The 22374-nt window shown below is 48.4% G+C and overlaps 1 protein-coding gene across 1 annotated transcript in view; it reads left to right on the top strand.

Annotated features, from left to right (window-relative positions):
• Positions 1-22374, top strand: part of TCF7L2 (transcription factor 7-like 2 (T-cell specific, HMG-box)) — a 172975-nt gene that overhangs the window by 52419 nt on the left and 98182 nt on the right. The window contains exon 2 of the mRNA XM_012723799.1: positions 7743-7844. Within this exon, the coding sequence (XP_012579253.1) occupies positions 7752-7844 (93 nt within the window). The 5' untranslated portion in view covers positions 7743-7751. The remainder of the gene's footprint in view (positions 1-7742; positions 7845-22374) is intronic.

Raw genomic sequence — 22374 nt, 5'->3', positions numbered from 1 at the left:
GCAGATTTATTGTATATAAAAAGGAAAGGGATGAGAAAATGCCTGTACAGACACAGGGCAGGCAGGGGAGCTGCCATGGCATTCTGTTGTTATAATTTTTTATTTTACTGTCAGTGCTAATCTCTTAACTGTGCCTAACTTATAAGTTCAATTCTATCATAGTATGTATATGTGAGGAAAAACAGAATTTGTAGGAGTTGATATTTTCTTCAGTTTCAGGCACTCATTGGAGGTTCTTGGAAGTTAAGCAGGGATAAATAAATAAATAAAACCCCAATTTTATTTATCTTTTCGTCCGCTGAGACTTGGGGCACATGTATCCAAGACCTTCCATATTTGCTGCACTCCCTGAATATCCACACTCTCCACCCCTTCCCCCCTCCCCTTTCCAGCTTATTTCCTGTCATCCACCTTAGCTTTCTTGCAGAGAAGCAGGCAGGCAGCTGAATCGTTCCAGCGAACTTGGCCTCTATAAGGACCAGCCATGAAATGCCGTGGCCACCAGTAGGCTGCTGGGGTCTGCCTCAATGAGAGGTGCCTATTGAGGCTTGCCAGCATTTGTGAGGTGTCAGTTACCCTCAGGGGGCTGGGGAGGGCTGGCTCTGCCCTGCTTGCAGGAAGGGCTTGTTTACAAGAGGAAGGCTGGGGCTCTTCTGAGTTCCACCGGTGGCTTCATGTCCTCCGATCCCTGGCCCAGGGACATAGGTGTGGCCAAGCTCAGGCTCTCTTGGAATCCGGTTTTTTGTGGGGAGCTCAATCTTTGGGCTGCCTGAAGACTTGGCTTTACTGGGGCTGTGGATTCCTTTTAACCCCCACGTGTCCCCTGGAGGGCACCCAAGCCATCTTCTATTCCGTCTCTTTTGCGAGTTTTAGGAGTTCTGGCTTAGCCGTGCACGGCTCTGTCTGCATTCCGGTGGGAATCCCTCGATACTACATGACGGATGTCACTTCATGTCTCACTTTTTTTTAAAAAGTGGGTATGAGATGTTCTGCTTTGACCCCCTGAACAAGATACATAGTGACAAACAGCATGGCTGATTAAAAGAGCTTTGGGAAAGTAAGATGAACCCTGAAGATGTCCAACGTGCTCATTATTGACGCGGCCCAGTGCTCGCAGGTTGGGCTAAGAACTCCCCCTCAGCCCCCCAGGCCCCTGGCAGAGGGTGTGACCTAGCAGGGCTGGAGACAAGTCTCTAAGCAGACCGGTGAGGATGGGGACAGTGGAGCCAGGTCTCTAGCTCTAATTAAACCTTGATAATGGTTTCCTGACCTCCCGGTGTCAGACCTACCCCACACCATTCGTTAGCCTGCTGTCCCAGTCTCTGGGTCTCACTTGACTTTTCTAGGGTTCTGAATGGCCAGTCTGCACGGGACACAGGGCATAGCTCAGTTACGCTGCAGGAATCAGCCCCTGAAGAGTGGAAAAGCACTTTTGGGATCATGCCCCTCAATTTCCTGCTGTAGCCTTAAGCCTGCAATGGGGAAAAGGCCCCCATGGAAGCAGTGAAGGGATTACCCAGATGCAGGGGCAGAGCTGGGCCTGGAAAGTCGCTTTCCAGGCTCTTCCTTTCTCTGTATGATCCCCTGGACCACACAGTCAACATTTTAAGTGCTTTTGGCGGGGGTGGGGGGGGTTGGGGATGTGTGTGGAAGGAAGGTCTGGGCCCAGCCCGAGGGGCCCATCTGGGAGAGAGAGGAAGGGCCTGGTGAAATCGTATCCAGGTGGAGCTCCCAGCAGCTGCTCTACCATAGCCTCCCTGCAATCTGCTGACCTGGAAAATGCAAACGAGTTTCAGGAACAAGGATAGTTGGTGAGGGAAAGAAATGCCATGTCTGTGCATCGCCAGGTTTTAGTTAATGGATTTTTGGTTTGCTCTCTGCTTGTTTTCCCTTAACTACCAGTGGTCTCAGTTGCTCTGGAAGAAATACTATTTTGCTAGCCTTGGAGAAGAATCATTTGATGGTGGAGAGACAAGAGGCGAGATGGCAGGTGCTAGAAGAGGACTTGCAGTCTTCTGGGGACGTAGAGCTGTTCCCTCAGCTCTGCCCTTTGACACCCTGTCCCTGGTTGGGGTTCAGGCAGGATGTCTCAGTCTTGGTCAGAGAACCGAGGACAGTCCACGGGAGTTCGGCAGGGTCCCCAATGCTGTGAAAGCCCCTGGCTGGTATGGACCCCCCAGTCCTGTGGCAGGCGGGCGCCTCAGTGACCTCAGGTGAGCAGTTGCTCCTGGCCTCACTTCCAGCTGGCTTCAGTGTGGTTGTGACTGTCCGTTCATCTCATAAGGTTACTGCGAAACGTGTAGGTGCAGCTCAGCCATTCATGGAAGGCAGCCGTTTGGGCCCTTTATTTAGGTCATTGTTCTTGGGAAGCTTAACTGTAAGGATTTCATAAAGGCATCTTACCATGACCAGCCCATAGAGATGGGTGATAAAACTGTCACTCGCTTTACAGTGATACACCCCCGCCTGCTCCCCCAAATTCCTTTTAGGAGAAGTGGGGCAGTAACTTGAAGGGAAAGATTGTGATGTCCATGATGTCTGACTTTATTAAAAAGGAAAGTCACTGCTGTCATCATATTGAGTTTTTCTGGTGACTTGATTTCTTCTCTGCTTCAGAGGGTGCTCAGCCTTGCCAGGTCTTTGTCTTTCTTTTGCCAGGTAACTGAGACACCTGCTCCTTCATGTGAAATCCCAGCCAGCAGAAGTCACAAGCTCCTGCATTTTCTGCCTCTGTGTAGTTAGTGATACTTTATAACAGACAGCACCTCTTTAAATAGATCCCATCTCTTGCGGTCTGTGTAGACTTTGAAAACACATCCACTCCTGGGCTGTGTCTTAGTCTAGGACAGAACAGCACGATTCTTTGTACCTTCTGCATCTGCAGGAAAACGGAACAGACCCATCTGAGGATTGGAGGATTCTGAAAAGACTTCGGAAGTTTCGTCATGAGGGATGTGGGGTCCAGACTAACTTCTGACAACCTTGGTACCTGTATGAGTTGGGGGGGCAGGATAGGACAGTCACAACTTTTGCCATTTTAATCATTCTGGATAAATTGGGATCCCCTGACCCTCTGGGACAAAATGACTTGTTTGTAAGACTGAATTTTCTATCTTTTACTTCTGAGAAATAAAGTAGGTGCTGAAGGAGGCAGCCGTGGCAGCCAGGGCTGTGCTCTAGCCGACCTGTGAGTGGGGGGCCAGTGGGGTGCGCCTCCTGACACACGTGTGTGCTCTTGGCATCTTGCTTGTGCTTCTCTTTTCCCACCAAGTTCTTCTCAGGAGAGTGGCTGCCGGTTGCCGACTCTCTGTCAGGTCCAGGGACAGGAACAGTGTGGCCCTGGTTCTTCCCCCCGTGGGCTGCTCTTGGCTGGGCCCCTGATGGATGTGCACATGGAGGGTGGGGACTGTTCGCCTCGAGGAGATGGGGACTTTGGACATTCTCCACCGTGGCTGGCAGGGGCCGTGGTCTGGAGCCTTGGGCAGAGTATCGAGTTCTGTTTTATAAGAAACACAACGTGTACAACTCTCTGGCACTCATGAGCTGGGAAGACGTAGCAGTCAGAATCTATCAGGAGGATGGGATCCAACTAATTGGAATTCTTGTAAAATGAATTTTCCTAGGAAAAGGCACCCTACTGAGAAAGCGCTTGGATTGAAAAGGCGGTCTTTGTTGTTTGGATTTTGGTAAAGGCGAGTATCTGCCAGGCAGGAAAGCGAAAACTTAAAAATCAGCCTTTTCCTGCATGCCAGCCTTCCTGAAAAACCTCGTTTTCCAGAAGGGATGAATTGCACCTCCACCCAGCAGTCTGCTTGGCCCTCCAGAACCTCTCTGCCCGCCCTGAACTCCCCTTTCTCCTGAGCCTGCAGCCAGCCAATGCTGTCTGATGGGGGGCGTGCCGGCCCAGGTGGGCTCTGTTCTGACCTCCCTCCCTCCGTGTGGAAATGGTATGCGGCGAGGACCTCAGGACCCAGAACATGGACCCAGGCATGTGGATGCTTCCCTCACCACCTGAGGACTATCTGCCTGGGCCGCATTTGGGGGTGACTTGGCGACATGGGACACACTGCCAGGGCCTCTGGGAAGTGGGTGAGAGCTCTAAAACATGTGGGCCTTTTCCAGTCAGAATTGCTCAGGGATTTTCAAACTTCCATTTTGGAAAGAAGGGGTAATTATTTCAGGGAGGTTGTGGTCAGGTGGTTAGACCTTGTGACTGGAACCCACAACCAAAGAGCTCAGATGCTTTTCCAAGCTTCCCCCAGAGCCGGAGTCTGCCAGTGATCATTCCGTCCCAGGCGGTGGCTTTTAGGCCTCAGGAGTGCTTCCCTGTGGGGTCACGGCCGCGTTCGGCCTCTGGACTTCAGACCCAGTGAAGGATGGAACCACACACCTGTGGCCTGGTCCTCAGGCCACCGGACCCATCCTGAGTCATGGGTGGTGAACTGCAGCCTACAGACCCCCCCGTCACCTGCTTCTGTGTAACGGGGAGATGGAGGAGGAGAAATTAAGAGAATGAGCTGTTTACTTTTTTGTTGACTATTCTAACCATCTTTGAAACTGTCTCTTTAGGCCGTATGTGTAGATATTTTAAGACTTTGCCCTCAGATCCAAAGCTTAACTTTTGTTCCCTGAGACATTGCACAAAATGTAATTGGGGGGAAAACCCTAATGGGCCATGGGCAGAACGTTGTTATTAAACGACAAGTGAAATACTCAAGATGGCATTATTATTTATTGTTGTTATTATTTGTAGAAAAGGAAAGGCAAGTGGACTCCATTTCAACAGTTTTCAATGCAGGAATTCCCACAGCTCCACTTGATTGCAGTTTGTTGAAAAGTTGAATGTTTTTGTAGGCAATTCATAATTTCCACATTGAGCGGCCTAGGAGGAAGAGAGCCGGAGCCCAGTGTTGTTTTTATAGTGGCATGGTGGGAACGTATTTTCCCTTCCCTAAAAGGATCCAAGCCGACGCTAACTGTGGGGAGAGGCGGCCTGGCGTCCGGGCCACTGGTGAATCGGAGCTGCCTCTCTGTTTTCGGTCTTGCTTTCAGGCCCAACAGAATAGAAGTTCCTGCTGCTTTATGTCTCCAGGAAGGAAAAGATTCCCCTCTAGGCTCCAGTAGGGGAGCCTTTTTCTTCCCTTTATTTATTTATTTTCCCTATTAATAAGGACCAATTGTCGAAGATGAAGGAAGCTGGGATACCCATCACTTGTGGAGGAGGTTAATCACTTCCTTTAAAAAACCCTGACATAATCCTTATTTCCCCAAAAGGAGCCTTGGATGCCTGCATGTCAGTTCAGCTCCACAGGGTGGACATGGATTTTTGGGGTCTTGGCTGTTCTGTGGGATCAAGTTGCGTCGCAAAGGACAGGCCGGGTTGTCACAGAGGAGTCCCGGCAAGCCAGGGCCTGGGCGACCTTTCTCCGCCATCTGGATTTGGTTAGCTCTCTCTGGGCAGCGGGGCCGAGTCTCATTTCCTCCATCCAGTAATGTTATATAGGCAGTGATCCTGGGCTGCCCTAACATAATTGAAAATTATGTGTATTGTAGGCTCGGAGCGCTGAAATGTAGGCTCATAAAAATATGCGGTGCAGGTAGCCTGCGGAGATTGGGTATGGCACACAATGAAGCTTTTATGTAAAGTAAGAATTACAAGGCTCCGTGTTAATATTACATTATGGGTATGACAGTTCTTGGGTGGGGTCCTCAGGGCAGGTCTGTCACCTTAAACAAAGCCTGAATTTCTTAATTCTGGGGAGCTGGAATTTGGACACCATGGAATCAGTTTCGCAGGGTGTTAGAGATGAGACCTTGTCCATTAATCCAGCCCTCCCCACTGAAGGTAGTGTGAAGTGTGTGTGGTGCCTCAGCGTGGCGATTTCCCTCAGGGTTTTGTGAGAGGGAGAGATGGTCGTTGGCAGGTGGCCATTTTGGTTGGCCTCAGGAAATGACTGTATTGAATGGTTTTGACCAACAAGGCCCATGTGTTTATATGACAGATGAGCATGGGAAGAAGCCAAGGATGGCACAGAGCAGAGAGTTCCCGAAGCTTGGGTCACAGCTTGGGGTGGCTGGCATTCACTTTGGGATGCAGTTCTCCTGAAGGAGGCATTTGGAAGTGGTATGGTCATAGGGGCGACTCATGGGTGCCCACTGATGTTCCCCTTTGGGCTCCAGAATCCCAGAAACCCTTTGGTGCTTGGGATCTTTGTTTAGCCACACCCATCCCAGGGAAGGCAACCCCCTCAGATTACAGATAAGAAACTGACGGTTCACAGAAGTCAAGGATCTGTTGCGAGAGCTTGTGGTGAGTTACCAGAACGGGTGACTGGGTCTGCTCACCACAGGGGACTTCTGGGTAGAAGCTCTGAAGTTTAGAAGTTGCTCTAACTTGGCACAGATTCAGGTTGGGAAAATGATTGAGAACTTGGCAGGCAGCTCTCAGGCCTGACTCCCCCAGCGACAGGGAGTGGTGAGCTTGGTTGTAACTCTCCACACAGCTGCAACATGGAGGAAGCTGGGGACAAGCTTTGGGCTGGCTCTGCCCTTCGTCTCACACATGGGCTTTGAGCAAACCCCTTCTTTCTGGGCTGCCCATTGCTGTCCTTTTTCTTCTTGAACCCTTTCTGATTTAAGACCTTCCCGTGCTCTTTCTCAGAAATGCCCTCTCTTTCTCTGAATTCTCTGGGCACGATTCTCTGGGTCTCTGCCACAGTCTTACCACATGCTAGCCTGACTTGCTGTGGGTGGGCTGACTCTGACATGTGCAGAAGCTCCCTGGGGCAGATTCTTTGTCCCTCTACGAAGGCCACACCCACACAACCTCTAATCAGTGTTCACTAAGTAAAGTTTTCTGTAGATGCAGCAATAAAACTAGTCATTTACTTTGTGTTAGCTCTCTGAAAAGACCAAGATGGCTCCTTACCTACTCTTGAATCATTTGGCCTGTGGAGGTGGAAAGGCCACTTTCGGAGTCCTCATCGTGTCTAGATTTCCTTTGCTTGCTGGAAGACTTCTTGAGTGAAACTGGTGTGATCTCGCCAACAAAAGTCAGATTTGAAGGAGTTGTGCAGGCATCTGCTGCAAATGTCTGTGAGCTGGCAAGCCACCCTACCTCAGTTTCCTTTCTCTGCACACCGGGGAGCTGATTGCTCGATGGGTCAAGTCCCGCTGAAAGTTTTTTCTAGCAGTCATTCCTTTTCTTCCCTTGTGCCGCAAGCTAACCCTTGCGTCCGTCTCTGTGGTAAACCCGTGCATATCTAAGGATTTCTCTGGCCTTTAAGATGGGTGTATGAAGGGCACTGTGTCTTGTTTTGGGCATCTTTAATCAGGGAATGATTTTGTGTGGTGAGCAGTAGGGTTGGGCGAGGAGTTCCATCCCTTCTCCTCTCTTCTACTGGTCTCCTCCATCTGTCTGCTTGCTTGAAGCTGAAGGGGGGTTGGTGTTTAGAAGGGAAGGCTGCTGAAAGAGCAGATGCAGCATGATGGCCTCCTGCGTCCATGGTACTGTCACTCACGGGACCCACCTACCTGTGTCACGACACGTTCTCTGTCGTGAATCTGCTGTTGGCTGCGTTCCCTCCCTTCTTCCCTCTCCCCCTTTCTTCTTACTCCCATCTTACTGAGGGCTGAAGCCAAGCTGTGAGGGAATTTCAGTTGCTGATGACTCCCGGGCTAGTAGTTTCACATTTGTTTTTTAAATTCATTGCTCTCAACGTTGTTTTGCTTCCTCCCTCCAGTATCTTCAGATGAAATGGCCACTACTTGATGTCCAGGCGGGGACCCTCCAGAGCAGACAGGCCCTCAAGGATGCCCGGTCTCCATCCCCAGCACACATTGTCGTGAGTGACCAATTGTTGCCTTTATGGGGGGCGTGGGGAGACCTTTGTTGAAAACAGGCCTTGTTTATCAGTTTTTCTTTTTAAATAGCATTATTTTGGGGAACATTCCTCGATATCGTTTATATCTGTGAGCTACTTGTTTTCTGTCCTTGAACCTGAGTGGCTGTAACTTACCTGAAAATGTCCTACCCATTCTCACCAACATCTCCCCAGTACTGGATTAGAGCCGAGCTTTTTGGGCTTCAACTTGGAGGGCACAGTCACTGTGTTTTGGGGAGACAGGAAATGGTATTGAAGCAATCTAAACTAACACAAGGCTCAAACCCTTTCCTGAAAACCTCACTCAGGGGTGGGGAGTCATAAAACACAGGAGTAGAAACACAAAAAGGAAGGCCTGCACTTGAGACTGACCAATGCTCACTGTAAGCCCGAGTTTTCTTATGTGTGGGGAAGTAACTTTCTACACTGACATGCAAAAAGTTCCATCTGGGCTGATTGATTGTAAGCCTAGAGTGGGAAATGAATGTGGAATGGCTTAAATTTAATCTTTGCATCCAAGGGTTTGAAAGTGTGTGGGTTTAATATAGGAAACATTTGTCTTAATGCTATGAGACTACATCATAGTGTGTGTCTACATATATTTTTAATGCACTTTCTTGGGATTTTGTAGAATTCTGAAAGTAGAATTTATAAATGAACCTCTGGAGAAGATAACTTAGCCTTATTAGACTAGTCTGCCTATATGTTTGTACCAGGAGCTGAACTTCTTAGTTTTGAGATAGTTTATGAAAGACACATTTTCATAGTGCGTGACAGGTAGAAGTATGCAAAGCAGGAAACCATTCATGTATTTTTAATTTAAGTTGCACAGAATGTTACCCATTTAATATATTTTGCCTCTGTGCTCCTTGCAGTTTCTAAAACGGGCAAAATAATTTCCTTAAGAAGAAAACTCTTTAAGATGGTATGTCAAATCTCAGGCATCTGCCTCCTGATTTTGTAGCTTGCTATAATTTACTACGTTATTTGTTTAATGAATTATGCCTCTTATATGAATACTAAACACATGGATGTGTGTGTAGAGATCACATAATTGATATTTATAAAACCACATCTTGAGTCATCATTGGTGAAAATGTCTTATAAATTCTTAGTGTTATAAACAAGGCAGATAGAAGATTACTGACTTTTTCAGAAGCTTCCACCATGCTCCAACCCTACAGTACCCTGGATGCTGATAATGACACATGCTTTTGTGATGTCAGAATTTCAGGGCTGAAGTGACCTTAGAGCATCGAGGCCCAGAGGAAACAGGCACAGACAGGTGTGCCGTGAACTACCCAGTGTCACACACCGTGCAGTGACAGAGTGAGGACTGGACCCATTTCTCTGTCCCTTTCCCGGGCCTGGTGCCGTGTTCATGCCCCAGAGAGTAGAAAGGACTCCTGTGGCTGCATCTGTTTTGTGCGCTAACAATTGGGTCATGACATCAGTATCATAGGTGTAGACTCAGTTGACTCGTGGCTCATGCAGTTTCCTCAAAAAGTGGATGCCACACCACGAAGGTATTTTAGCAACAGGTAGACATTTTAAAGAAGCTTGTTAGCCTCGTGAGAGTCCTCGAGTAAAATGAGGAAACCTGTCCGGGTCATTTTTCCTGCCTCCCTCAGTTTCCTAATGTGAGCCTGGGCTTTGACATTTGTTTCTCTGATTTGGAAATCCTGCCAGGGCTGCCCACATTAAATAGTATTTTTTCAGCTTCAGTGAAACGATGTTGTCTTTGAAATTTTACTTCCTCTGAGTATGAGGGTCTTATGAGAAATGAGGGTCTTCACAGCTCCAGAATGGCCCACCTGTGGGCGTGGCTCGCAGGCCATATGGGTGAGCTCACCTCCGTGCAGCAGTGCAGATGTGCGCTCAGAGAGCACAGGTAGCCTACAAGAGCAGTTGCTACCGCTCAGGCCTGGGTGCCTGATTTTGGAGGTCGTAAGTCATTTCTGCAGAGCCAGTCTGGATTTGGGCCAGAGGAGAAGCAAGGGGTCTTAGGTTTTCTGTTCTCTTTGCTGTTTACTAGAAAGTGGCGTGTTGGTCGCAGCAACCACGTGGGGGCACACTGCCAGCCTTGGATGGTGCCCCTTGTCCAAAGAAGCCTCAGCTGGCAGCTGTATTCCCACCTCTTGTGCTTTTGGCCCCATTCCTGGGCCCCTGGGAGCTGGAGAGAGGAGAAGAGCCGGGAGCTTGAACTCAACGGAACCAAATTCATGAACTGTTTCCTGCTTGTGGCAGCTGAACGTGTCTTTGGTTCTGGGTCAGCTGGTTGTGCGTTTTTGTGCTCTGAGGCCAGGATGAGGAGAGGGTGCTGCGGATGGCCAGTTAGTGGAGGGAGATGGGAAAGTAGGGGAGAAGAAAGACTGCGGGTGTTGAGCTTTTGCTCATCTGTTCACACATAGTTTCGGGGACTACAGAGTCACACAGCTAGGTTGGCAGTGGAATTTGTACTTACCTTTTCCCTGGACGAGGGCAACCCAGAAGCGTCTCTGTTTTGGTTAAGTGAGATTTTTGCATCACATGCGTCACACCTCATTTGCATTTCGTCCAACTCTGCACTGACCAGAGAAGCCCGTGTGGTTCTGGTTCCCACTCACCGGTGAAGACTAACTTTTCTCCACACTCGGGGGCCTCTCCTGCACATCTTGTTTTCTATTCTTTGAAACAAAACCTTGTTACACCCCAGAGTTTCATCAGACTTGTTTCAAAATAATTGTCTAAGCCTTGCTTCCTAATTTCTCTGAACTTTGGATTTATTATCATTTTGGGGCCAAGCTGTTTCCTAATTATTTCTGATGTTTTATTTTTAAAAGAGAGAAGTGATCAGTGTTTGCTAGTAATCATTAGACCCTTTTAAGTATCACAAGTTTACTAAGAAAAGAATTTTCTCTGGTGCTCCTTTGGGGCAGAAATTTCACATGGGAATTTAAAGCATTTTGGTGGAATAGTTTAATCCTGTTGGGTTTTTTAGCCATGTGGTATGTGGGTTACCACATTATAAAAAATGGAATAAATACTGTTTAACAAGTGCAGTTCAGTTGATTAAATCATATTTAAATGAAGGCAGGTCCCACGCACTTCAGTTTCTGTAACTGTTGCAATGTCAGGTCATGATGGCCCAGAGCTACTAGTCTATGTGCAGAAGAGAGAGGAAATTATTTCTAAGGATGATGTCTTGATTTTTTTTCAACTGGCCAAGAAATTAGGAACTTACACAACAGATCCTTTTCCACCCACCTCTCTTCTCCTGCTTATTTCCTTCCACAACCCCCAGAAATCCATGTTTTTTCCCTCAATTCCAGAACCTCTCTCCATGCCAGCCTGCCCAGCCCCATGTTCTGAGTCACATATCTCCTTCTCTGTGGTGTTTTAAAGATGTGTATCCTTATTCCTTTGCTCTTCCTTCCCCCTTCTCAAGCCAGTCTGGAGCAGCTGGGTCATGCTGAGTGGTGAGGTTTGTCCCTCCGGCCCTCTAGAGGCTGGTAGCTGAGGGAGTAAGGACCGCTCCCCAGACGCCAGCTTCGACGTCTTTCCTGACAGAGACTTTCATTTAACTTCCTTTGTACTGGGCAAGAAAAGATTCTGTACCGAAAACGGTGGTATTTTGGTGTAGAATGTGTCTTACAAAACAGCAGAAGGCTTCAGAAGTTCTTGCCATTTTATCTCGGGGTTTCCTTTTGAAGTCGACGTGGCCTGTTACCTTGGGGTGGATTTCTAGTAGTTCTTGGTCTTGTGTGTCTTGTTGTGTCATGGGCATGGTGCAGGATAAGACAGCAGTGTGAATCCCAAGTAACAAAGCTGGCCGTGCTGCCGTGCTGGACATTTTTGTTGCTGCTTCAATACCGGAAGCAAACAGAAAGCGCTGAGGGGATGTCAGGTGGTGTGTACAGCCTCTGAAAGGGTCTCTGCTGTCTGTGCGGGTATTTTCCAAGTAGACTTTGAGGGCACGGCCAGCCTTCCACTTTTTCTTTCTGAAGATTTTGGGATGGGGCGGGGCATCTATTTGCAATTAATAGCATCAAGTCAATATTTTTGATGGGTTACTTGACTTGGCTAGATGCCTGTGGGCAGTTGGTGGTGCTGGGAGGCTGGGTACTTGATGCTGAGGCCCAGCAAACCACCTCAGCCCCTACCTGTGTAGGAAGCCCAGATGTCCTGAGGAGTTCAGGACCCATGAGGGTGGGAACAGGGAGATGGGATTTCCACTGAGAAGCCGGGGAGGATGAGAGGCCTGGATAATCCCCACGCGTGCCCCTCTCTCCCCCAACCCTCCCTCCCCCCCAAGGAAATAGCATTTAAGATGAGATTTGAAGCGTTGATTGTGGGTGAAGTACGGGAGAAGGGATGAGGGGTGTGGGAGGGCATTCCAGGCAGAAGGAAAAACACTTATGAAGGTCCTGAAGGAAAAAGAGCTTGGCTTGTGAGAGAAGCAGAAAGGCGGCTGTGGGTGCAGGTGGGGAAGGCCCAGGGAGAGTGGCCTGAGGCAGGATATGGTGAGGATTTGGTGTGTGGTCCTAGCCATGGTGGGAAACGATGACTGGGCATGATTGTTTGCCTCATGTGAAGTTGATAGCAAGGAGGATGATTGGGAGGGAATAGAGCAGAAGGGAATCCAGCTGGTGGGTGAGATGCTGGCACTGAGGAGCAGGGGGAGTTGAAGGCCACAGACGGTGATAGCCCCTGGATGGTGGGACACACTGGAGGAGGACCATGTTTGGGGTGGAAGGAGGAGCCGTCTTTTTACATTCTTTTCGTCTCAACTTTATTGAGATACCTAACCATGTGTAAGATTAAGGTGGATGAGGTGGTCATTTAGGTACTTACATATTGCAAAATAAAGTATGGGCCACCATAGCCTTAGGGAACACCTCCATTATAGCACATCATTACCTTTCGTATTTTTGTGGTGAGAACATCTAGGTTCTAGAAACTCTTAGCAACTTTCAACTAGCTAATCATAGAGGATTGTTAATTATCATCACTGTGCTTTACTTTTCTTCCCCAGAACTTAATTCATTTTGTAACTGGAAGTTTATAGCCTTTGATCCACACCTCTTTTTTCCCCCTTTCTACTTTCTATTCTACACATCTGTGATAGCACGTAATATTTGTCTTTCTTTGGCTTATTTTCCTTAGCAAAGTGCTCTCAAAGCTGATCCAAGTTACTGCAAATGGAAAGATTTCTTTTTCATGACTGAATAATATTTTACCACACACACATTTCACATTTTTTTTTTACTCATTCCTCTGTCAACTTAGGTTGTTTCCGTAACTTGACTGTTGTGAATGATGCTGCGTGGTAGTGCCCATGAACTTGGTAGTATAGAGATCATTTTGAGAGATTGCTTTTGTTTCCTTGGAGTATATATACTCAGAGTTAGGATTGTTGGGTCTTATGGTAGTTGTGTTGTTAATTTTTTGAGGAACCTCCATTCTGTTTTCCATAGTGGCGGCGTCAATTTACATTCCCACCACGAACACACAAGGGTTTCATTTTCTTCACATCCTGGCCAACACTGTCATTTCTTATCATCCTGACCTAGACTTTCTCACAAGTGTGAGGTGATAGCTCACTGTGGTTTGATTTGCATTTCTCTGAAGATTAGTGGCATTGAACAGCTTTATACACACCTGTTGGCCATTTTAATATTTTCTTTGGGGAAAAGTTGTATTCAGTTTAAAGTTGCTTTTTATGGCCTCCCAAGTAGTATGGCAATATGAAATGGGACCCACCGAAACGTTTAATTGGTTCCTTATGAATAGTGTTGATTATGTACCAACTTTCTTTCTACTTAGAATGTATTTAGGGAAGGGTAGAAAAATCTCCCTTTCCCTCCCTCAAATTTAGATAAGTAGTTTTAATTAGCCATTCTCTTAGTCTTATGTCCATCATTGATCCAATCATTGATTTCAGAGATCCAGCAAATATTTAGTGATTGCTGACTGTGTGAGAAAAAGTGTTCTAGATGCCCAGAGAAAGCAGAGTCAGTGATGAGTGGTAATAAAAATAATAGCAAATAATCCTGTACCAATTCTGGGTGCCAGGCATTTTTCCAGGTGTTTTACGAACCCCACATTATAGAGCTTGGCACCTCCTCTCTAAGTCTTTGCCAATTGTGGGCGTCAGTAGGTAAAAGAAGGCAGCCTGGCTCCAGAGCATGCCGTCTGCCCAACTCTCGTGAAGGTGGCTGGGAAAGGTCAGTAGATGGGCACGATGCCCAGTGTTGCCAGAGTGGGGTGCGGTGGAGTGGGCTCCTGGAGGAGCCTCCAACCCCAAGCTGGAACAGGGGCATGGCTTAAGGACCCCTGCAAGCTTCACTGGGGAGTGAGTGGGATCGTGGGGTTGGCCAGGGCCTTGTTCCTGGGTGTGGCTTCTGCAGAGGACTCAGCGGCACAGTGTAGAGAGGAGGCACGCTCTGCAGGCAGGTGAACCTGGACGAGGGCAGGTGAACCTGGACGAGGGCAGGTGAACCTGGACGAGGGCAGGTGAACCCACGAGGGCAGGTGAACCGGCGCCTGTTTCGGAAACACTTGCCCCTCACACTGCCTCCCATCTCCTCTCCCTGCTTTGCTTTGTAAAATTTGCTTATGACTCAAGCAGACTTTCTAGAATACTGGACAGGTGTTTCCTAGCCACAGCTGAGTCAGAACTTTCCCATTTCACAGATGGGACCTTGTTAAAGGTTTACATTTGGCCTGAGATACAAAACAAGTCTATACACACTGTAAAAACTCAATTATTTTTGTAAGGAGAGTCACAAATACCTAATATCAGGGGCCAGGCAGGCAGGCGATTTTTTTTTTTTCTTCAGGTGAGAAAAGGTGGATGGGATTTCCCCGCACTTTCAAAGCAGAGAGAGCAGATGTCATCTGTCCTTGTTGGAGTCTGTGGCTAACGTCAAAGCTTTCTTCCAGAAGCTAATGTCACAAGGAGTTCTGATGTTCTCGAGGTGTGGGTCCATGGTATAGCAGACGCTCATCTTGGCTGAAGAAAATGTGCTAGGAAGGATTGTGGGAGCTCCGTGGTGTCCCAGAAAGGTTCATGACATCCCCACCACGTCAGGTCGCTGTTGTCCTGCTCGCTGTCGTTCAGCCAGCTGTTAGGCGCTGGCCCTTGTCCATCCTCTCTGGACGAGTTTCCAGAGGGAAGCGGAGCCTGTCCCCTGTCTGTGGCATCACAGGGCTCTGCTGATAGAATGCGGGGTCTTGAGAAAGTTCTGCCAGTCTGTAATGCAGAAACCTCTCCCTCAGATGCTCATGCTGACTTGTGCTTGGCTCTTTAGTTCTGTTCGCGCTTTCCTGCGAAGGCGGCTGTTTTATGTCCTCCTTCTCACCACATCTTCTCCTGAAAATTATCCTCTGTTGTGACTCATTTCACCAGTGGCTGATTTTATACTATTTAATAGTGGGAATTGCTAATTTATTTTTGGAAAACTGCTGTCTTTAAAGTAAGCGAGGGTAATTTTGGATGTAATTTTCCTTGCCTGTAAAGTTCGTGTTTGTGGTAGACACTTTGGAAACCCATTTTGTATCTCCGAATCTTGCCACTGACAATGAGAGTTTATAACGTAAGAGTTTAGGTGATGAATGATTTGGTATATTTCCTTCCAGATTGTTCCCTCTGACTATGTATTTATTTTAGACATCCTTATTGTGAGTTTAATAATGCTTATTATTTCTAGACTTGTATTTATTTAAAATGACAATTGTTGTCAAGAAGCACTTTCTCATGTATTTAAATTATTGAAGGATTTAAAAAAATAATATAATAGTTTATTTTTACATTGTTTTGTGCCTTTTTCTTGAAGGGTTTTTAATGAGCATTTACCAGTCCATTCCATGATTATACCCTGACTTGCTTCATCATGCCATCTTGCTCCTTTTGAGATCACTTGAATCTGTGATGAACATCTTTGTGCATGAATCTTCACCTTCCTCTTTGCTATTTTGTTTAGATTCCTAGGGAGAAAGGTAAAAGAGAAGAGAATTCAGAAATGAGTCTTGATGCCTAGCCACTAATGTCATGATAGGTCTCAGTTTTTAGAACTAGCTGCAGTGTGTGTGAGTTAGACGACCATACTTGGAGGTGATTTTCATGTGTCTCGGCGACTGGCCCTGTGTAAAGGGTAGCTTCCATGGGCAGATACACCTTGACCCATTCTGGCCCCCTGACTCCAGAAGGGACCCAACTACCCCATCCATGTCATTTTCCCCAGAGCCTTCACCTTAAGGATGGACAAAAAAAGTGATTGCTTCTTAAATGGTTCATTAGTAGGAGAATTAGCAGATGCTGTCATGGTTTTACAGAATTGCACTATTTCATTTTCATTAACACACAGCACAGCTTATTATTAGCTGCTTGAATATATGGAGTACATTCCGACCCATTTTGCAGTTCTTGGACTGTCGTGCTTACTTCTAATTGTAGGGGGTCCTTTTTCCCTTCCAGTTTTAGTGTCTCTTATTGGGCCAAGATATTATTTGATGCTGTGCGTGAGCTTGGTCTTGAGTGCAATAGAACCCTGGGTTGCTCATCTAAGCAAACAGACCTGCTTATTCAAGATGACGGTTGTTGACGTTTAAGAACAGCCCACATCCCAGTCAGCACAGGGAAGGCTGGCAGCCTCAAACCAGCCTTGGCTCTTGCCGACTGCCTTGTCCTGCGGAGGGGGGCCGTGGGGAGTCCTTGGCGGCTCTGGCTAGTGTGTCTTGACATTTGTCTCACTGAGTGTCGATGAGGCTTGGGAAGTGGGTTCCCTCCTAAAATTGACGAAGGGGGCAGCACTGGGGTATGCCAAGTTTGTTTTTTTCTGGCAGGATCCGGGTGGGGCCCGGGCATTTAGGGCCTGGTGTAGCTAGCCTGACTGCTTGGCCTTCTTCACAGCATTTCAGGGACAAGACAGGAACATCCTTTGGGGCTTTGTTTTAGTTTCAGCACCTGCTCTGTTTACCAAGCGTGGGAGTCTGTTTTAAATGAACATGGCACTTAGAGCTCAACTCGTGGTTTTGCCTGTGTTTATCTTTCTAGTAAATAAAACAAAAGTGTTCGTTTGGCTTCCATTCTGCCCTGCTTGTCATTTCTTGCCTTGCAGATTATGTACGGGACTTGTTTCTCAGCCAGATTGTAAGTTTCCTGAAGCCAAGGAGCCCATGGTTTATGTTTTTGCATGTAACTTTCCCTCTTTCTACTGCGGCACTGGGTGAATGAAGCAGAATGGCGCGGGTTGCTTTAGGCTGGAGTGTGACGTTAACCTTGGAGTGTCGAGGCTGTCCCTGGTATCAGCACGAGCGCTCCTCTGCATGCCTGCTTGCTGTCTGAGGTGGTAGCGTGTTTTGGCGAAACAGAATGTGCAACTGTGACATTGTGGGCACTTCGCCAGCCCACTTGGTAACTGTCCTGCACATGACAGCCCCCGCGGAGGTCGTCTGGCCCCCACTCAGCTCTGATGTGCAGCCTGGTCATTGACTCAGGTGCTCCAGAAGGTCAGGCTGGCCGCTTTCTTTTTCCAGGCTTGGTTTAAACTGACTGTCCTTAAGAATCCTGGCATGGGGTGACTGAACTTTCAAAGAGAGCCCCACTGAGAAATACAAAACTTGATTCTTATGGGAAATGGGCCTGTTATAGGGTATACAACTGATTTTGTGATTTCCTTATTAGTGGTTTGTCGGACTGATTTTCATCTCTTTTTAGGAAATTAATATAGAGGGAGGAAAGACCTGGGTTTCAATATTGTCCCATACAGTATGCTGGGAACCAAGGAGCTGAGGACGGAGGGACTTACTCTGGGTGGGAAGTTCCTTGTCAAGACTGTCATGGCCACTTTGCATAGAAGGATGTGAAAGCCAGAGAGTTAGGTTAGTTCTTAGATTCTCTGGGTGGGAATGGCCATAACCAGGCAATAATTCAGGTCCTTCCTTCAGCCCAGTGCTCTCCCTTGAGTGTAAGAATCAACTTTTTCTGGCTGCTAAACAGACGTAGGAAAATAAACACGTCCCACATCAGGCTCATCACTTCTGCCTGCCTGCCCTCAGGCTGACACTCTCAGTGTTGAGCGTCCATCAACTCTGCCTTCAGAGTCCTGGTGGAACCTGACCACTTTGCTCTTCCTCTGCCATTCGTAACCCCTGGCCTCCCATCTACCCTAGATCCTCACTAGGATGTCGCCCTGGTGCGCCCCACTCCACCTTTCCCATCTGGGTCCCTGCAGCTCACTCCCATTCTTGAGATGGTCTTTTAGATCCGTGCAGAATGCCTGTCACATAGGCAAGCCTCCGACAGAATTGGTCTTTTGAAAGAGAACCCTGCTTGGCTCAGAATCGGCACCGGCCCCGTCACCTGAACGAAAGGTGGGGATTTGAGAGCCAGGGGCACTGGCTGGGGAGCAGGAAAGATTGTTTGGGTCCAGGCACCAGAGACACTCAGAGGCGAGAAGGCCGCGGAGAACATAGAGCTTGTCGGCTGAGTGGATGCCGCCCTTCATCCCTTCATTATCCTTTGCTGCGGCAAGAGAATGTGAAGAGTTCGGTCACCCCTGCCCCCTGCAGGACTCAGGTTCCTGCCAAAGATACCACATCCAAGCCCCACTTTCCCCCCAGAAGGAACTCCGATGGGGGTTGCAGCCTGCTCCAGAGCAGGCGGGCAGGAGGCTTGAGTGTCGCAGTTACGGGCATCACGGAGGCTGCTCAGGACACTCAGCCAAGGGTCTCCCTGGGACAGGCACAGTGGGCCAAGGGTCACTGTGCCTCCTGCTCCGGGGTGCCAGGGGCGCAGCCCAGGTGGCTCGATATGGGGGTGAAGAAAACACCAAGTGTTTGAAGGCCTGAAGAAGGAAGGAAAACCTTGAAGTGGGGTCCCCTGAGGCCACGTGGGGAATAGGACCCCTGTTAGGAACACCTTCTTTGGGCCCACCCCAGCCACCCCTTTCCCATACTTCTCAATTTAGGCCTGACTCAGGCACACTAGTAAGATTCCAAGAGACGTGTTTTTCCTAACCCTCACAGCCCGAAGGGAGAGAGGCCAGCCTGGTGGGTGGAGGTTGAACATAAAATGTAACCCAAGTGTCTCCGCAACACAAGTTACAAGGAACAGAGGGGATGGCTGGGCCCAGTGGCTCTGGGGCACACCAGACCTGTGGGATGATTCAGTTGAAACGCAGGGAAAATATTTTTTTGGAAAGAGGTAGCAGCCCCCCTTCTGCCAACGCCCATGATGAAGGAACGTCTGAAGCCCAGAACGGCCCTGGCAGCCCAGGCAAGACATTGTCGAGATCGGCTAAGTGAGTTGGGTGAGATGTGTCTCCACATCTGGAGCACAGCCCAGCCTCTTTGAGGAGAACCCAGGAGTCCCGTCCCATCCTGCCCAAATGCTTCATTGGCACCACCTTGCTCATGCCCTCTTCTTAAAGTAGCAGGGTGTTTTCAGGTGTTGGAACTGATAGCCGAGGCTGGCTGACCTGCCATGAAACCAAAGCGTTCAGGATGGAGTAGGGTCCTGAACCTGGCATCCCCCTCCGCAGAGGGATGAGCACCAACAGCATCCTCTCCCGTCCGCCCTGGCGGTGGGGAGCTGCTTATTCCGCTTGCCTTTCTCCTGGCAGACACACCCGGGCGAGGAGCAGGCCTGTGGCTTATGCAGTGAATCTGACGAGGCTTCCCCAAGCGGAGTGTTTAACTGTGGCTGTTTGCACTAACTGGTGTGCATGCCCACCCACTAGGGAGGAGTCTGCTTGCAGAAGATGAGGGTGTGTGGGAGTACCTGCCAGCCCCCACAAATTCAGCGCGGCTCCAGTCCTGGCTTTCCAGGTGGGAGACCAAGCAGTTGGAGGCAGTTTTCTGTCACAAACAAAGGAGTGCTGACGAGTAGTTTTCCAGACCTTAGGTTGAAAATGAAAAAAGCTGTTTCTTTGGAATTTTTAATTCTTTTGGGCTCCATGCTGGTGCACGTGGGGGGCTTCCGTTACCGTGCACGTAAACCATGGTCTACGTGCGTGCAGTGTGCTTGCTCCCTGGGGCAGGGCTTCGTGTGGACCTGAAAGGTGCTCTGAGGGGAGACAGGCTACCTGAGTCATCTTCCACATTTCTGGAAAGAGCACATGCAAAAAATCAGCGTCCACCATTTGCTCCTGTGGTTATGGGGTATTTTGAAAATGAACATTAGGCATTTTCATGAAATTCCTGTTTCCATATTCTTAGCCTGAATTTTCTCTTCTGGCTCCTACTTAATACTGATCTTTACCCTTAAGCTCTCTGATTTCTGTTCCTCACAACAAATTAAGGAACCGCTAGCTAAGGCCTCGTGTTCTATAGTATGCTTGTTAGTAAATAGTAACCCCATAAACCCCATAAAAGGAGGTCCTCAGTGGTCTCTTCTACTTCTGAACACTTTGTTTTACACACTGCTGTAATGGATAGTTTGGTGGCAAACTGGACCTGCAGTGTTTATTTGTTGGGCTTTTTTTTTTTTTTCTAAGATTTATTTATTTATGCATACAAGACCTGGGGTACAGGCTAGAGGAGTATGGGTGGGTGAGAGGATTCACCAGAGACAGAGAAGGGAGCAGAACAGGGGAATCTACTGAAATACACAACTGAGGGGAGCCCCAGGTGGGGCAGGAGAGCTGTTGCGCCATGTGGGTCAGCTCCTTGGACAGGGATCGAACTCATGCTGTGGTGGCTGCAATCGCTTCGTGGTGCTGTGTCTTAACCCATTGCGCCACTAGATAGGGCCCCTTTTCGGGTGTGGGGTACATATCAGAGGTGCAAGAGTGGTGAGAGGATTCACCAGAGACAGTGTGGGGAGCAGGACAGGCCGACTGATGAAGTACAATGATGAGGGGAGCAGCGGGCGGGTCAAGAGAGGTCTGCTGCACCATGTGGTCACCTCTGGGGTGGGGATCGAATTCATGCTGAAGTGGCTTTAGCTTCTTGGTGCTGTGCTTCAAACTGCTATGCCACCAGGGAGGGCCCTATCAGGCTTTTCAATGATAATAATTGTACTTGACGAATCGTCTTTCCTTCATCACATATTTTCCTTTAAAACACACACATCCCATGAAAAGATCCTTAACTCCAACAGGCTTAAACACTGTTTCGAGAACTCTGAGCAGAGCGTTTGCCTCGACTGTCTGGCTAGCTTCTGGTGGGGACAGTGAGTGTATGTGTTGCGAGATCCTGAGGACTGTATGTTAGGGCTCAAGGGACAGGGCCCACTGATGGATTAATATCTGCCCGGGGTAAAGGAGGACAGAGTAAGGGACAATAAAGTTGTCACAGTTGTCACTTTTGCTCAAGGCAGTCAGTTTTGGGGTGAAGTGTCAGAAATGGAGCCCCTTACCAGATCTGTCAGAGCTCAGCCAAATGTCCATTAAGACGTCATAGGCCACAGAACTTTTGCAACTCACCCTATAAAAACGTGCTCCAAACAAACTGATGGCGAAGGCCAACATTTTTCATCAGACCCAAGGAAGAGAGTGTGCTCAAGACAGCCAGCCTGGCTTAGGAGCAGGACGGTGATGGCTTAGCAGTTCTTCCCACGAGGGGTGTCTCCTGGCTCTCCGTCACCCCATGGCACTCGCAGGACTTGACAAAGGCTAAATGTGACGAGCAGCTGCAGGCGACACTTTGTGCATCACATGGGGGCGGGAGGGGCGCACGGTTTGTGGGGGTTTGCAGTACGCACAGCTTATACCGACAGTTTCTAAAATACGGGCTTGTGATCCAGCTCCGTATTTTTTCCTTTCTCCTACCCTATGGCTTGCATGCGCGCGCACACACAAGAAGTCAAGATGTGCTGAAGAGGGTGATAACTTAATACAATCTAAACTTTAATTTGAAAAGGTAGGTTTTTTTTTTTTTTTTTTTTTTTAAAGAACCAACTTCTTATTTATCTGGTTGGTTTTTGGTGCTTTTCCACACTGACTCTGGTCCAGATTTATTTTCCACACTATGAATCCAGACCTAAAGGAGAGACATAGACTTCTCATGCCAACATCTTCATGCTTAAGTTTAGAACATGATTTGAGGAATATAACCCATTTCAAAGCAATAAGGAGGCAGAATGAGCTGGCAAGCTTTTGGACCCCTGTGTGGAATAAGTGAGTGGGCAGAGTGGGCATCGGTCAGGGAGAGAAAGGGTAGGCCATTGGCACGGGCAGCGGGCCGGGCTCTAGGGTGGCCAGTGCCGTGGCGGAGGCCAGCAGAACTGGGTTTGGCCAAGTTCTCCGGTGTCTGGATGCCTATGTGAATTTCCTTCTGAAGTTTTCAATTGGCAGCGTGGATCTGCTGGGTATAAATGGAGCCAAGGGTGGGGATGGTTGGGATCCTCCTGGGTGCAGGGTGTGATACCAGAGGTCAGCACAGAAGCCGAGGGAAGAGGACTTTTTGTCATGGACTGTCCCGGAGACTCAATTATACAGGATCACAAATTGCACACCCAGGTAGCTCTCCTGAGTTTTCTTTTTATCTCAGACTTAATCCTAGGCTT

This window comes from Condylura cristata, unplaced genomic scaffold, assembly GCF_000260355.1.
Source record: "Condylura cristata isolate star-nosed mole 26May11 unplaced genomic scaffold, ConCri1.0 scaffold00011, whole genome shotgun sequence".
NCBI lineage: Eukaryota > Metazoa > Chordata > Mammalia > Eulipotyphla > Talpidae > Condylura > Condylura cristata.
This window is presented reverse-complemented; position numbering and strand designations above follow the sequence as displayed.